The following is a 15,304-nucleotide window of genomic DNA, read 5'->3' on the forward strand; positions in this document are numbered from 1 at the left end:
ATTACGAAAGCTTATATCGATTATGTAAGCTTCTCAGCATTGTTACTGCTTATGTAATTGCTTACATAACATTGGTGATAATTTAGTAGTAAATTTTGCCCATACAATTTGACAAACTTAAACATTCGTTGACACAATACTACCCTCTTCTATAATCCCCCAACCACCATGATTCAGCTTGAAAGCAATACCCCACAGATCCCGGGGGAACTTCTAAACAAGGATGACACGCAAGAGTTACGGAGAATGGTGGCCGATCTTCTAGGCAGAAAACAAACCACGTTCCCCGGGTCTCAACCCGTTTCATTTGAACGGAAACATCTTCATGATAACCTTATGACGCGAGACTATTTTGTATGTGAGAAAACCGATGGGTTGCGGTGTCTTTTGTTTGTGTTTCTCCATCGTCAAATGGGTGAAGGGGTGTTTTTGATCACCAGAGAGAACGAGTACTATCACATCCCCAATATCCATTTTCCATTGACTACTGATGAGCGAGAGGGCAAGACTTTCCATGATGGAACGTTACTTGATGGGGAACTTGTATTAGAGACCAAGAACGTTAGTGAACCAATATTGAGATACTGTATATTTGATGCCTTGGCTGTCAATGGCAAGGACATTCATGCTAGACCATTATCCACACGACTTGGATATGCCACTGAACAAGTCATGAAACCATTTGATAAATATAAGCAATTGAATCCAGCGGTAGTAAATGCTCCGGATTTCCCCTTTAGAGTCAGTCTAAAGATGATGGAATCTTCTTATAGAGCTGATAAAGTGCTACTGAGGAAGAATCAGTTGTTTCATGAATCTGATGGATTGATCTTTACTTGCGTTGATTCTCCCTATGTGTTTGGCACTGATGACACGTTGATCAAATGGAAACCAGCGCACGAAAACACCATTGATTATAAGATGGAAATAGTATTCAATGATTTCCAAGATCCAGACATGGATCCTAGAGACCCAGAATCTACTTATAAAGACTATGACTCGTTGCCTAACCTTATCAAGTTACGAATATGGCAGGGGGATGATGCCTATCGGGATTTTACCAAGCTTTCGTTGAGTGAAGACGACTGGGAACGATTGAAAGCATTACAAGAACCTTTACAAGGAAGAATAGTTGAATGCAGAAAGAAATTAGACAAACCCGGATACTGGGAAATGATGAGATTCAGAAATGATAAATCAAATGGGAATCATGTCAGTGTAGTGGAAAAGATTTTGAAAAGTATTGAAGACGGAGTTAAGGAACAGGAAATGATAGATCTTCTTCCTGAAATAGAACGAGCATCTCGCCAGAGACATCAAGAAAAGAGATTGAAATATCCTTCTGCTTCTAACCCCATTGGTTCGAGACAACCATCTGGTGAAAGACAAAATTCTGTTAACGAAACTCACCACAAGCGGCCACCACCACAGAATGTAGATAATCATGTGGATGAACCTCCAACGAAGAAATCAAAACGACAGGAAATTAACACTGGATTGGAAGAAATCCCAATGTACGAAGACAGTGAAGATGACGACGAAAATTAATGTCGGTGTACTATAATAAAACTGAAGCCATGTATTTTTAGTTCACATACTTATAGAAGCAAAAGTATGAATGAAGGTCATTCAATATTGTAAATAATATATATAACCCAATTGAAAACGTATTGTAACATAATAAAATAACTAATAACCACTTCTTTTTGTCTGTCTTTTCCTTATAGAAACAATAAATAATAATAAAGATAATGAAAATAATCCGTAAACTTTCTCAAATTTACGAATTCGTATATCCTGGAGGTAACCCTGTTGATTCCGTAGTTGAACTATCGGACATTTCGTATATTGGTGGCTTATCTCCGGCAGTACTGGCTTTTTCACTCAATATGGTGACCGGATTTAACATTCTAAACCATAACCGATTGGAATTCCTTCTCAGCACTAAATGGGTAAATCGACTCAAAGCTGAGTTTCTACTTTTATCATCTTCTGTTAAAGGTTGAAGGTTATATTCCAATTCCACACTTACGGCATGGGTACATGTAAAACCTTTTCTTTGTTCTCTAGTGACGTACGGTAAAATGTCTTCCTTACCCTTCAGATCTCGTAATTTTAATAAACCCTGATATTCCCATTTGAAATTGGTGTCATCCAATATGACATTCTCCAACGGTATAGATTGCAATAGTATTTTAGTATCGCTTTCAACGATCTGAGTATCGTTTTCGTAATTGAATTCGTTACTTTGTATCAAATATACGGACAAGGTAACTAAGATTATTCGAGTATTACGAGCTAAGCTTTTTGTACTCACCTCGTAATTACAGACCCCATCAACATACATAATGTCTGAGGGAAAATGTACCGACACTTCAAATATGTTATCTAATACCTTCTTGGCTTGAATGGGCGAATGTATGGCTGCTTGTGAATCAAGCATCAAGTTGTCTTGAAGGGAATGGATAACCCGTAACTTCTCAATTACCTTTTGAGGATAAATAGCCGCGACATCTTTAATAGTGGCTGTCAAATCATACATCACAGCATAAACCTTCAGTACTACTGATTCCGGTAAGTCCAGATCCACAATGAACTCGAAGGGGAACCTATAAGTACCCGGCACAAGTTCCCAAGGTTCTTCAAATTCATTTTGGGAGAAGAACGTTATGGTTTCATCAACGACAAATCTTGAATTGTACCTTCGACTATCGGATGGAGTTGGAGAGGGGGTAAACTCAAGTCTAACACCTTTAAATCGTATAGATATCTCGGAGAAACTTGTTTTACGACCAACTTCTAGATTCAAGCTACCAGTAGCTAACCGAGATGTGGGGAACGCATCTGAAAATCGACTTTCGAGATAAATATTTCTATTGAAATCAGTTATCTCCACCTTAAATGATGGACCAAATCCAAACCGGAACCCCTTGGCAGTCGGCGGACTATAGCTGAAGAGACCAATTCCACTCAGCATACTTTACAAATCTGCTTAGTAGTAAAGATTATTAATATTGTAGTTTTTCTTTCATCTGTGTCGGAACCATCAAATGCAGATACTGCGCTTATCTTCTTATATTAACTTGGTTCGCATTATTGTCTTCTTAATTTTAGTACTTCTGATAATTCCGTATACCGGTGGCAAATAACTATTATGTACGGAATTATGGAAAACACACATACAAACACACATATATGTACGTACGTACATACATACATCCAATCAGTCCTTCAGTTAACTCGTGGTGCATAAATTTATACACAATCAGGTATTCATTTGACATAGTAGTCACTGCTCACCGAAGGCTTACGTTTTCTAATCTCTATTGAGATTGCAAGTTTTGGTGCCGTACGCACATACCCACAAAAATGGCATGCCTAGAATAAACCACAAATATGGGGTTTCCTTAACAACAATAAGTAGTCATCGCAAACCTAATACGCAACAGAACGTCACACATTAAGGAATGTATCCACCCTTCACTTACTTGACACTTTGCAGCCAAACGTTGCAAACTAGCATTTCGGATCAATTGGTTTTCCTAGATCTGATCTGCTTTAGTCCATTCGTATATAATCAATCCACACACAAAGCTGGGTGTTTTCTTAGGTTCTTTGTCCATAGCCAATCTGTACCGATGTTAAAATTGGTTAAAGTTCCTTCCCTTTCATAAAGCATGTAAAAGTGGATTGTGTACACTAATCTTTGGCGTAACAATGCGAAGCGCAATAGAAAATGAAATGTTTACCAAAGGAGAACCTTAGCAGCGTAATTTACGGAGAAGCCTTCTATTGCCATCAATGTTCTTCCCCCGCCTTTCTTAATTTGCATTGTAGTCTTCAGTTACGTGTATTCTATGACTCATGAAGGAAATAAAGAATAGGATTTACAGCAAATCAATTGAACCACTTTGGTCCAACAAGCATCATTAGGCTTCGCCACTGTACAAAACAAAATACAAGAACCCCTAACTGGATTGATTCATAACGCCACTATATCATTAACATTATCCTTGTTTAGGGGTTCCTATCACTTTTTTTGACGTTGGAAGAAGTCCACAATGCACCGGTATGAGGGACCGTATATGGTTAAGACTTTTGGCTACGAAAAGTAACACAAAACCGGTGACAGGTTTTTTCATCAGATTTTAGATTTTTCGGCATTTGGTTAGAAATTTTAAAGCACCAAGCATTATATATACAGTGTCTAGTCTGGGGTTTCAAGTGTTGTAAATTCCATTGGCATTGCTTGTATGTATTTGATGATTGCAAACTGGGATTACGTTCATTGCTAGCAACATTTGTCAATTGTTAAACCAAGGTATCAAAAGAAAATCTCGATTAGTAATGCCTTAGCAGTAACCATTGCGTAGGTAAAAGAAATGTTAGATTGACGTCTTTCAACAATGTTGCTTTGTTAACGCCCTCTGTCGAATGGGTATTGGAAAGACTACGTATTTACGACGGAGAATCAGAAAGGCTCAATATTTACGATGAAGTATTGGAAACTGAAAGGCTTTATGGACCGCGTCTTTCTCATTGCACGTGACATTGTTTCACTATGAAGTCCACAGTATGCTATAGTTATCTCCTGATTGACTTACGGTCGAGCCGCCCAATCAAATGTCCTCTGTCGTTTTGGTGAGGATGGACTGAGTCTAGAGCTACACTCAGACCTCCCTAAATAGCACGCTTTTACTTAAGAATGAAAGTGTGCTAAATGAATAAATGTTTGGGGTGGAATACGTCGTCCCGAATAAAGGAGAATCCTTGTTTATGAACAGTTTATAATACGAGATGTAGCGTTATACAACGACGTCTAAAAAATAATTTGATGCAATTGGAAACAATAGATAACGCATTAATGTGTGGTCCATCCCCCAGACATTTTTACGTATAAATTGAGATGATTTCGGCGTTAGGAATGTTATCTTTTTTCCAAATTCTTATCGGAAAAAAGTCACCATAATAATGACAGTTAATCCGAACATTAAATCCATAGCTGTCATAGGATGCGGTCCCTCTGGTGCTGGTGCCCTTAAGGCATTCTTAGCAGAAGGCACATTTGATAGGGTCAAAGCCTTTGAAAGGAGATCAGATTTTGGAGGACTTTGGAACTATACTACGGAAACAGACATTGGAGCTGTGCCTATTCCCAACACTGATCCTACAATTGATTTGAAGGCCAAGCTCTGTAAGCAGACAAATAAGTATGTATGGCCTGCTGCTGTGTACGACTACTTAGATACCAATGTGCCTCGGGATATCATGTCGTATGCTGAGTTTCCATTTGACGACAGTCTTCCCTTGTTCCCCCACAGAGAAGATGTTCGCAAGTATCTCAACAATTATTCCGAGGAATTGAAGCCGTACGTTGCATTCAACACCAAAGTAGTTGATGTTGACTACGTTGACGGGAAATGGCAGGTCACCAGTCGTCCTGTATCCATCGAGACTGAAGGTGGTTTGAAAAGATCTGAAGATGAAGGTCTTGAAGACACTGTTGAAACTTTTGATGCAATCTTACTTTCGGTGGGCAACTATGATCTTCCTTATATCCCGGAGAAGGATGGGATTGAGGAATGGATAGCCAAGTATCCCGGATCAATTATACACACCAAAGATTATAGAAGCCCTCAACAAGTTTGCGGTATGGTAAGCAAGGAAGGGAACATCTTGGTGGTTGGGAACTCTGCGTCTGCGGGTGACTTGTGTTTTCAGATAGCTACGCAAGAGAAGCGTCTGGTTTACAAGTCGATTAGATCTAAGAGTAAACATCCAGCAGGAACATCGGAGTTAACCCGTGAAGTGGGAGACATTGAAAAGTTTGATGCAGACAGTAAATCTGTGCATATTAAGAACGGAACAATTATCGAAAACGTTGAATTGATTATATTTGCTACTGGATATTTGAAGTCATATCCCTTTTTGAATAAGAATGTCACTGCAAAGTTCCCATTGTTGACAGATGGTTTACGAGTCTTAAATGTTTACGAACATATTTTCCCCTTCTACTATCCCAATTTGGCTATTCTTGGACTCGGAAGATTTGTTCTTCCCACACGGACATCGGAAACTCAAGGCTGCTACGTCAGTAAGGTATGGAGTGGGAAATTGACATTACCTCCAGTGGAAGACATGATCAAATGGGAGAAGGATAGAGTCGCCATAAAGGGACCCGGGAAAGCATTTCACGATCTCCCATTCCCTGACGACGTTAACTACAGCCAAAACTTGAACCAACAGATCATCGCTGCTGGCGGGGGGCTCGTACCCCACGTCTGGACTGCAAAAGAGATAATTATCCGAGCCCTAATGGTTCAAGTCAAAGTCGGATATATCAAATACAAACAGGCTTCTGGGATGAGCGCAACGTCGTATCAGGAATTGATTGACGCCGGCTACCTAGAACCGTTTGAAGTGTCCGAAGAGAATGCACGATACTTCTTAGACAATGTGACTCAATAATTATAATATGAATATCATTAACAAACTATAGTACAAGGTATATATATACATATGCAGACATATATATATAAATATCAACGTTCTAAATTAATATTGTTACCGAATTTAGCATACAACTGAGTCTTTAATGTCGATAATTGTTCATCAATGGAGTCGATTTCACCTTCAAGACTTGAAATCTTTGACTCCAATGTCTCATTCTCCTTTTCAATTCGTTTCACTGCTTCTTCAACCTTGAGAAACACAAAGACCTCTCCTATTTTATATTGGATCTTCTCTTCTTCATCAAGTAACTCGATTTCTAATGCCAAATCATCAATGTATTCTTTCTCGGTCTTAAACCCTTCCAATCTCACAGTAAGCTCGTCCTTCTGGCTTATCAACGACAGAAATCGGTTGATCTTCTGCTGGTCTGCCCATTCCACTTCCGTGGTGTTCTGCTGTCCTTTGGGTAATAACTCCATTGTTCTGGGTCTAGATACTGTAGTGTCAAGGTGTGGTTAGCTGTCTGTAGTTATTTGAGTGTCTGTGATTATTTGTCTGTATATACTCAACTAGTTTTTCCGGTGTGCATATACCCACATAAAAAGCTTATATGCAAACGTATAACGATTTTTCACTGCCTATAAAACTAATACTAATAACAAATGATAGAAATAAACTATATAATATAATGCTCCACTTCACCATAAAAGTGTTCCAACGGAGTACGAGGCTCTCAATGAGTCCTTACGATTTCTCAACTTGGGAGGAACAAATCTGGATTTAATAACCTCCTTGGTAAATTTAACATCGTTCCCATCCAAATCCAGTTCTGTCTTCTCGTGGGAAACAATCGTGGTGCTGTCCTTGGAGGTGCAAAACTCATCTAAATTAACTGTGTTGATGTTATGGGGATCAGTTATCATGCCGACATTCTTTGGACAATGGGTTCTAATAAAATCCTCAACATTGTCATTAAACGGAATAAATGTAAGCACAAGCTTCTGGAACTTCTTATCGCCGTCAACAAACTCGGACTTGAGATAACAATCTCCGGGCATATCACTTCCAATCATCATGAAATATAAATTCCATATTCTGCTCTTCATATTAGAATCAAGTTGAATGCCAATCTTCTTCTCGTAAAGTGTTCCAATGTCCGAAATGGGACATGCGGTCAAAAGGGCAAGATGTAAGTCAAGTATATACAACTGATCCCGTATTGAAAAAAGATAGAGCGGTAAATATCGTTGAACCACATCCTCTGGTAGTTCAATACGATCAAACTGGATTGCTTGTAAACCCTTTGGATATTGCGAAATAATATAATTATGACGTAATTCGTTTCTTTGCTTTTCAATTTGCTTAGACTTTTCTTTAGCCATCAACGCCAATTTCTTCTCTTCCTCTCGTTTCATGGCTTCTAGTTTCTTCTCCTGTTCAGCTCTCAACTTCTCCTCTTCCTTACGCTTGATCTCCTTCTCTTTCTCAAGCTTCAAAAACATAAACTTCTTTTGCTTTCTCTTATCTTCCTTCTTCTCTTGATAGAGTCGGATTTCCTCAGCATTTTTGGCCTTTAACTCTTCCTGTGCCTTGACTGTTAATGGCGAGGGAGACATCGTTTGTCTTCGAATAACTCCTGGACCTGGAGTAGGTTCCCTTGAGGTGGCAACATCAAACTCATCTTCTGTTCGTGGTCTGTCATCATCCGAATATAAATCTGTGTCCTGGAGATGAGAACCTATTGAACTTCTTCTCAGGTGTGTAGCTGACGAACTTGGTAAACGAGGTGACGATCCATGAGTGTCTTTAACTGCAGGTGGTGGGGTTGCGCTTGTATTCCGTGATTCGGTAATTCCAACAGTTGGCTTCATTTCTTCATCAATTTCCATTGCCGAACTTTCCTTAGACGACTTCTTAGAAAATGGCCTTTGTTCATCATTGTCATTTTCATCTTCATCATCCAGGAGATTTTTATGTTTTCTTTTGCGGAGAACTTCTTCATGTCCATTTTGTTTCTTTGTAAATTCATCACCATCATCTTCAGCCACTAAAACATCTTTTTGTGTTTCCATATCTTCATTTCTATCCACTTCTTCTTCCTCATTATCTCCGTAAACTTCATTCTCGTTACGAGAAGTTTGCGTCTCTTCCTTAATAACAACATCATGTTCTCCTTTGTCTCCATTGATGGCTTTCTGTAACATTCTGACTTCCTCCTCAGAATAATGAACTGAGCTTTTAGCAATCTCTAGTACTGAAAACCCATCTTGTTTACGAACTTTCAAAGGGTCGGCACCCTTGGAGAGTAATGATTTCACAGTATCCACATGTCCTCTACCAACAGAAGCTAATAAGGCAGTCAATCCAATACTGTTTTCGTGATCAATATCATAGACATCAAAGTTTAAACCCAAAACAATATCAATCAACTCAGTATGACCATTTCTAGCAGCAATAATTACCAAATCGGGATATTGATTTAATTGATGGCCAGTGGTTATGAAATCTGCAGTAAATTCTTTATCACCTTCAGCTGCACGTTTGTAGATCTTTTTCTTCTTAATCAAATCACTGAAATAATTATCTGTAGGATCTTCGATACCTGCTCCAGATAAGTTTCGTTTACTACCAGACTTCTTATCCAGTGGCAATTTTATTCCGTCGGATCCCATGTACTCCTTTGAAACGCCAAACTTTTCCTTCTTGGTTGCTATCGCATTCTCCAATAATGCAATAATCTCGTCATAGCCTTCTTCTTCGTCGTGATCATTCTGGATCTTGGTCAAGGCACTGAAACCATCAATATTGAAAATAGTTGGGTCTGCATTATGCTCAAGTAAAATTCTCACTACTTCAGTGTGCTTATTCTCAGCAGCATCGATTAAGGGCGTTTCAAAAGCCCCCACATCAGATGCTTGAGCATTGACATCAGCACCCCGTTCTAGCAAGTATCGTACAACTTCATCATGTCCCTCCAACGCCGCTTCATGCAAACATGTGAACCCGCAAAAGTCACTCTCATTAACACTGGCACCTCGCTCAACATAGTTCTGGATTTCTTCGAGGTTTCCTTTTTTGCAAGCACGTTGTAACAAAGATCGTCCACCGGAATCTCTCTTGATCTTATATGGTTTGAATAATGACCTTGAACTGGATTTCACATTGGAACGAGACAATTCAGATGATTCAAACACTGGGGTTTCGAGAACTGTCTCTTCTGCTTCCCTAAGTGCTTGTGCTTTCAATTTCTCTCTGTTCTCATCATATTCCTTCTTCCTGATTAACCTCCGGCCTTTACTAGGTTTGACCGGAGACGTTGAAGGTATAGTTTCCGCTTCAGACTCATCTTCTGATACGCTTGATGCACTGTGCTCCTCATCATTAAAATCGGAGTGCAAATCATAATCAACCTGTTTGGCTGCCTCAGTAACATGTTCATCCTGACCTGAAGTAGGACTTGAAACTATTGACTCCTTTTCTTTTTCTTCATTCGTTTTATTCTTTGCTTCCTTTGATTCATCTTCTTCACGTAATGTATCAAGTGCCAGATAAAATGGGTCATCCATGGAAGTATCACCCACCGGAGATAAGATAGAAGAATCAATACTGGCAGAGTCTCCTGTATTAATTGAAGTAGTATCAGTCTTTATTGGTTCTACGTTCAGGTTATCACCTTCATTGTTTGATTCCTTAATGATAGGTGTTTCAGGAATAGTCTCTGATTGGTTTGCAATGGCCTTCATTTGTTTCTCCTTCATGAACGCTCCAAACGACTTCTTCTTGACAAGTGTACTCGACTCGGAGTTAAGGTCCTTTTCAGTAGATTCACTTTTTAAAACTTCATTAGCAGAAACCTCTTCCTCTTCCTTATGAGAAGAATCACTTTTCAGATCATTAGCTGCTGGAGTCGTTGTATCTGCTGTGGCTCCATAATCCTCGTCAAATAAATGAAGCAATTTTGAATCAGTTATGGTAACATTTGTGGAATTCCTACGGGACGAACCAGCGGATCTTGAAACATACTTGACTTTATCGTTACCACTTTCATTGCTATTTCTTCGAGTTAAAGATTGACTCTTCGTTTGGTCGGGACTTCCTAATGACTGCGCACGTTCCTTGCGATGTTTCAGGTCCTCATAAGTAGAATAATAGGAGTAATGTGGTGGGGTACTGCTCGCACCTCTGTATGACTGTGCTGAGCCTGAGCTTGATCCTTTAGACGACTCTTGGGAATAATGATGCGGTGGAGAATTACCTCGTACTTGGTAGGTGGTAGAAGGTCTCAGATACAGTTCAGGTCTTCGTCCTCTGTCTCTGTCTCTGTCTCTGTCTCTGTCTCTGTCTCTGTCTCTGTCTCTGTCTCTGTCTCTGTCTCTGTCTCTCTCTCTATCTCGTCTTTCTCTGTCTCTGTAAATGCTAGACTCTCTTTCTTTCTCTTGATCCCTGTTCCGACTAGTCATATCACGATAAACATCTCGCTCTCGGTCCCTGACACTGCCACCAGAATTTGGGCCGTCATCTCTCCTGAAGTCCCTGTAGCCATAGGAAGATCTACCGTACTGTGGTGTGTAGCTGGAACCTGCGGACTTATGATTGCCTAGAGGAATATTAGCGTTGGTTTCGCTGCTATAAAAGGAAGAGCCTCCATTTCGCCTTTCATCACGGAAATCTCGGCCTGAGGATGTAGAATTCAGGCGTGCATAATGGAAATCATTATTGCTATTATTATTTGTGGATGATTGATTTAATGTTGGGGCTGTAGCAGCGGTCTTTTTGCTGGGATCATACCTGTCATATTTTCGACTCACAGGAGGCTTATTTGCTTGAGAGGGTGTTGGATATGAGGAAGAATTAGGGCCATTTCTCAGATAATGACTTCGTGAGTATCCGCCATATGATTGGCTAGGAACACTCCCCGGGTTATGTTTACTATTGACGCTAGGTGGCTGCTGCTCGACATTGCCTCCTCCACCTCTGTTGCCAGATTGTGACAGACTATATTTGCTGTATCTGTTTCTGTAACCTGAATGGAAATCTCGGTCACTTGATCGACTCATTCCTTGTTGGGGTCCATTGGCGTATGATGCAGGCACTGACGCAGATGAAGATGAAGATGCAGATGCAGACGTTGTTGATGCTGCTGTCCCAGCAGCCCCAGCTGGTGTGGGTGTTTGTGCAGTTGTTGATGATGGCTTACTTGAATAATAGTTCCCACTAAACTCGTCAGATCCATTCTGCATATACTTTTTATAGGACGAAGGTGGCATTCCAGTGGTACCCAAACCTCTTCCGCCTCTCGCCAAAGTTTCTCCGTTAGATTCGGTATAGTTATTATTATTATTATGATTATTATTATTATGGTTTGCCCCGCTATAGCTGCTAGGATTATTACTCAGATACCGCAGGGCGTAATAATTACCCCTGTTATTTGAGTTATATGACATTTTCTCTTAGTCGACCATCTAACACGATGATTCCGAGTGCCCTGTAATAAAAGAATGATATAAAAGAAATAGGGAGAGTTTGGTTTTTTATGTTTGACATCTTTATTCGCGTGCGTGTGTCAACCGAAAAATGAAAAATGTTCATATACGATGTATTATGTGATTCTGTACTTACTGTGTACTTACATATACATATAGTTTTTACATGTGCATACGCACTTATATGTACAATGATCGTACTTGTTCATTTATCTCTTTATTCCATTATATACCTATTTTCCAGTGGGAGTCGTCAAGCCCTGTAACACTTCATTGAAGTCCATCAATTCAAATATTAAACTCATATTTGGACATATTCTTTCGCATGCATTAATGTGATAACCTTTAAGCCTGTCACTCTTTCCTGTTTCGCTATCAGAACCAGACTTTAAAAGTTCATATGCTTCATTTACCAGTAGTTGAAACTGCATCATGAAAAAGGCCACAATCACACAAGCAGAACGACTAACTCCGCATTGACAATGGACAAGAATCTTCTTTCCCAACGACAGATATTCACTAATCTTCTTTGTCAAAAACGGTAACTCCTTCAGAATCAGTGATGTGTGGGTCCAGGGGACAAATAAGTATTCCTTGGAGTTGTTGCAAGTGTCGAATTGGTCCTGCAAATTCTGGCACTCTTTTGCAACATTAATAACCAAATCGTATTGCTTGATATCTACTGCAACTTTTGATTTCTGTGGATCTCCATAAAGGTAAATCAAGTCATTAAATACACTTCGTGGACCTTGAGGATATGCTTCCAATTGTGAAGACTCTTGAAGTTCTTCAGGGAATCCAAATTTGAACTTCCCCAGCGGTAACAGCATTCGACTGAATTGGGGAACCACCTCATTAGAAAAAGTATCTTCATTTAAATCAAGATCATCTGGTTGTATTTGGGAGTCAAATATAGAATTGGTGCTATCAGACATGCTAGTGTTGTCATCCGAGTTTGTATTAGACTTACCAAACTTGGTGGTATCGTTGATTTTGGAAGATGTCGTCGTTGCACCATTCGTTGTTAAACCTTCAGATGGATTTGTAGATGTTAATGTAGCTGAGCCCGTTCCTGTAGAATCTGACAAACACTCGGAATTATTCGGCCTTATTGCTTCATTCCCACTAAAAACTTTATTACTATTATTATTATTTATAGGAGTGCTTGTGTCTGGTTCTATTTGAGCCTGGTTGGGTATAAGCAAGCTCAAGCTTCGGCCAGGTAATTGTGTTTGGAAAGTGGTGGAGTTTGGTTGACTTTCGTCCAACGGTTGAGCGGGAGTAGCCAGTGGTTGAATATGCGATAGATGATGTTTATGCTGTTGGTGATGATCATGGACAAGGTTAAGTGAAAGGTTCTTTGTGTTTCGGTTAAAGTTTGCTGGCTGTTGTGAATGTTTGGGGGAATAATTGACATTACTATTGGGGATATCATCATGGAAAGTGAAGGATCGTACGGGAGAAAAAACACTAGTTTGTACCGTTTGCGATGAAAGCAATGAGCCTGAGTTGGATGTACAAGAAGATGCCGAGGATGCAGCAGACAACAGCAATGTTTGGTTGGTTGGAGTTGTGGCAGGAGCAGCCGCTTGGGAGTTGGAATTCTGGAGTGCTGGGGCTTTTGGTGGGTAATTTATAGAAGCAGTGGCGATCCTTCGTTCGTTGCTCTGATCAAGAGCTTCCACCAATCTATTCAACAGCAGTTTCCTTTGTGATGAGAGTACTTTTGCATTTGCACCAGGGGACCCTGAAACCACTGTCTGTTTCTCCCATTCTATTTCTGGCACTGTCAACTTGAAACTGGAACCAGACATGCCATGGGACTTGGAGGCAGTAGTAGATTTACTTGTATGGTTAGTTTTGTTTGATCCCGCTTTATTATTTCTGGTGGTGAAATTCTCGGATGCTGGCTTAGTGGTACACGTCTCCATTAAATTGTCGGTGGATGTAGTAGGGGAGTGTGAAGGTGAAGGTGTATAAAACGTAGCATCAGACATACTGTCAGACATTCTAGAGATGGCCGGCTCGCTTGAAGGAGGAGTAAAGACTGATTTATCAATGGTCTTAACCCTTTGGAATCGAGTCAACGGAGACTTCAAGGTCGGAGTGAAACTTGAAAGTGACTGTGGAATTGGGACCGACACTCTCTGGGTTTCTGTGGGGGGATCGTGAGAATCTGTAATGGAGTAAACAGATGCTTGCCGGCGTCGAGACGACCTTGGAAGTGTATCAGCCATAGTTATATTAATGTATGGAGTAATGAGATTATATATGTTGATTAGTGGTTAATGTGCGTGGGATGTACTCCCAGTCAATGTTGGCTTTTCTTCGTGGTAATGAGGATGAAAGAAAAGAAGGATTACAATTAATTTGATGATGACGACTAAAGAGAATAATAATAAAAATAGTAATAATTTTTATCTTCTCTTTACAAGAGTATTATTTTATTTTATTTTAGTATTAAGTTTTTTAACTTGTTAACTTTTATTTTAGTTGTTTTATTTTATTTTATTTTTTTTATTTTTGGTGTGTTCGGTGAGAATGTCATGTTTCAGGGGAAGCTTTTTTTATTCACATCGCATATCCTATTAAGTGCCTGATTCTTTGGGTGTGCATACACGGCTAGCCACATTAGGAATTGGGAGTGTATCTGCAAACTTTTGCCTGCCATTCAGATTAAGTACTGCAACATGAGTTATGACGGAGTCGTGTCTGTAAATGGTTGGTTTAGTGGCCGTTTAGAACAGAAATGAGCGACTACTTTTATACGGGACAATAGCCAAATGAAACAACATCTAGCCGACACAGGAATATCCACTTTTACAGATGGTACCACTACAATGTGTTTTTACAACAAAGTAGAATGGGTTAAAGTAGTATATATATGGACTTGAGACATCAAGGTGTAGGAGTCCGACTTGGACCGACCCACCCCCACCCCCCAGTGACTGTTCCCTAAGTTCTAAGTTATGCAACTGAACAATAGCAATACTATCCTGACAAAACTTTGCAAGATTCTTCTTGCTAAAGAAGGCATAAACTACAGAATATTTTTCAAACTTATAACTTACACATTCTTATAGATGTAATAGATTTCACAGCACTTGTTCCATTGTTTGGTGTACCCCTTGATTCTAGTTTTAAGTTTTGTACTTAAACTTCCGTTCTAGTTATAGCAAACGAATGACAAAAAAAGATCTTGAGTCTAAAAAGAGTTTATGGACATTTATTAGTTCAGTCATACCTTAGTGCTTTAATAACCATTAAATTTGGTTCCGGGCCTAAACACCCACCAACCTAAAATGTATCTTGTATCCCCCTTTTCACTTCCGTATCTGTTTCCGTAAAAGTCATGTGTTAGTGCATGT

At 39.6% G+C, this 15,304-nt stretch overlaps 5 protein-coding genes across 5 annotated transcripts; 2 read left to right on the forward strand and 3 right to left on the reverse strand.

The window, feature by feature from the left end:
• Positions 1-168: 168 nt before the first annotated feature.
• Positions 169-1,548, forward strand: CGT1 (mRNA guanylyltransferase; the record flags this gene model as incomplete). Its single annotated transcript, XM_043192631.1, has 1 exon — positions 169-1,548. The coding sequence occupies one exon, from the start codon at positions 169-171 to the stop codon at positions 1,546-1,548; it is 1,380 nt and encodes a 459-aa protein (XP_043047999.1).
• Positions 1,549-1,780: 232 nt separating this feature from the next.
• On the reverse strand, positions 1,781-2,977 carry KQ657_001851 (uncharacterized protein; the record flags this gene model as incomplete). Its single annotated transcript, XM_043192632.1, has 1 exon — positions 1,781-2,977. The coding sequence occupies one exon, from the start codon at positions 2,975-2,977 to the stop codon at positions 1,781-1,783; it is 1,197 nt and encodes a 398-aa protein (XP_043048000.1).
• Positions 2,978-4,971: 1,994 nt separating this feature from the next.
• Positions 4,972-6,468, forward strand: KQ657_001852 (uncharacterized protein; the record flags this gene model as incomplete). The annotated part of the gene is made up of 1 exon (XM_043192633.1): positions 4,972-6,468. One exon carries the CDS (start codon positions 4,972-4,974, stop codon positions 6,466-6,468), a length of 1,497 nt encoding a protein of 498 aa, XP_043048001.1.
• Positions 6,469-6,542: 74 nt separating this feature from the next.
• On the reverse strand, positions 6,543-11,686 carry HOS4 (Set3 complex subunit with deacetylase activity, meiotic-specific repressor of sporulation proteins; the record flags this gene model as incomplete). The annotated part of the gene is made up of 4 exons (XM_043192634.1): positions 6,543-6,942; positions 7,180-11,545; positions 11,581-11,593; positions 11,651-11,686. 4 exons carry the CDS (start codon positions 11,684-11,686, stop codon positions 6,543-6,545), a joined length of 4,815 nt encoding a protein of 1,604 aa, XP_043048002.1.
• Positions 11,687-12,169: 483 nt separating this feature from the next.
• CPP1 (tyrosine/serine/threonine protein phosphatase) lies at positions 12,170-14,173 on the reverse strand (the record flags this gene model as incomplete). Its single annotated transcript, XM_043192635.1, has 1 exon — positions 12,170-14,173. One exon carries the CDS (start codon positions 14,171-14,173, stop codon positions 12,170-12,172), a length of 2,004 nt encoding a protein of 667 aa, XP_043048003.1.
• Positions 14,174-15,304: the final 1,131 nt, after the last annotated feature.

The sequence above is a fragment of the Scheffersomyces spartinae genome (assembly GCF_019049425.1).
Source record: "Scheffersomyces spartinae strain ARV_011 chromosome Unknown scaffold_18, whole genome shotgun sequence".
NCBI lineage: Eukaryota > Fungi > Ascomycota > Pichiomycetes > Serinales > Debaryomycetaceae > Lizanozyma > Lizanozyma spartinae.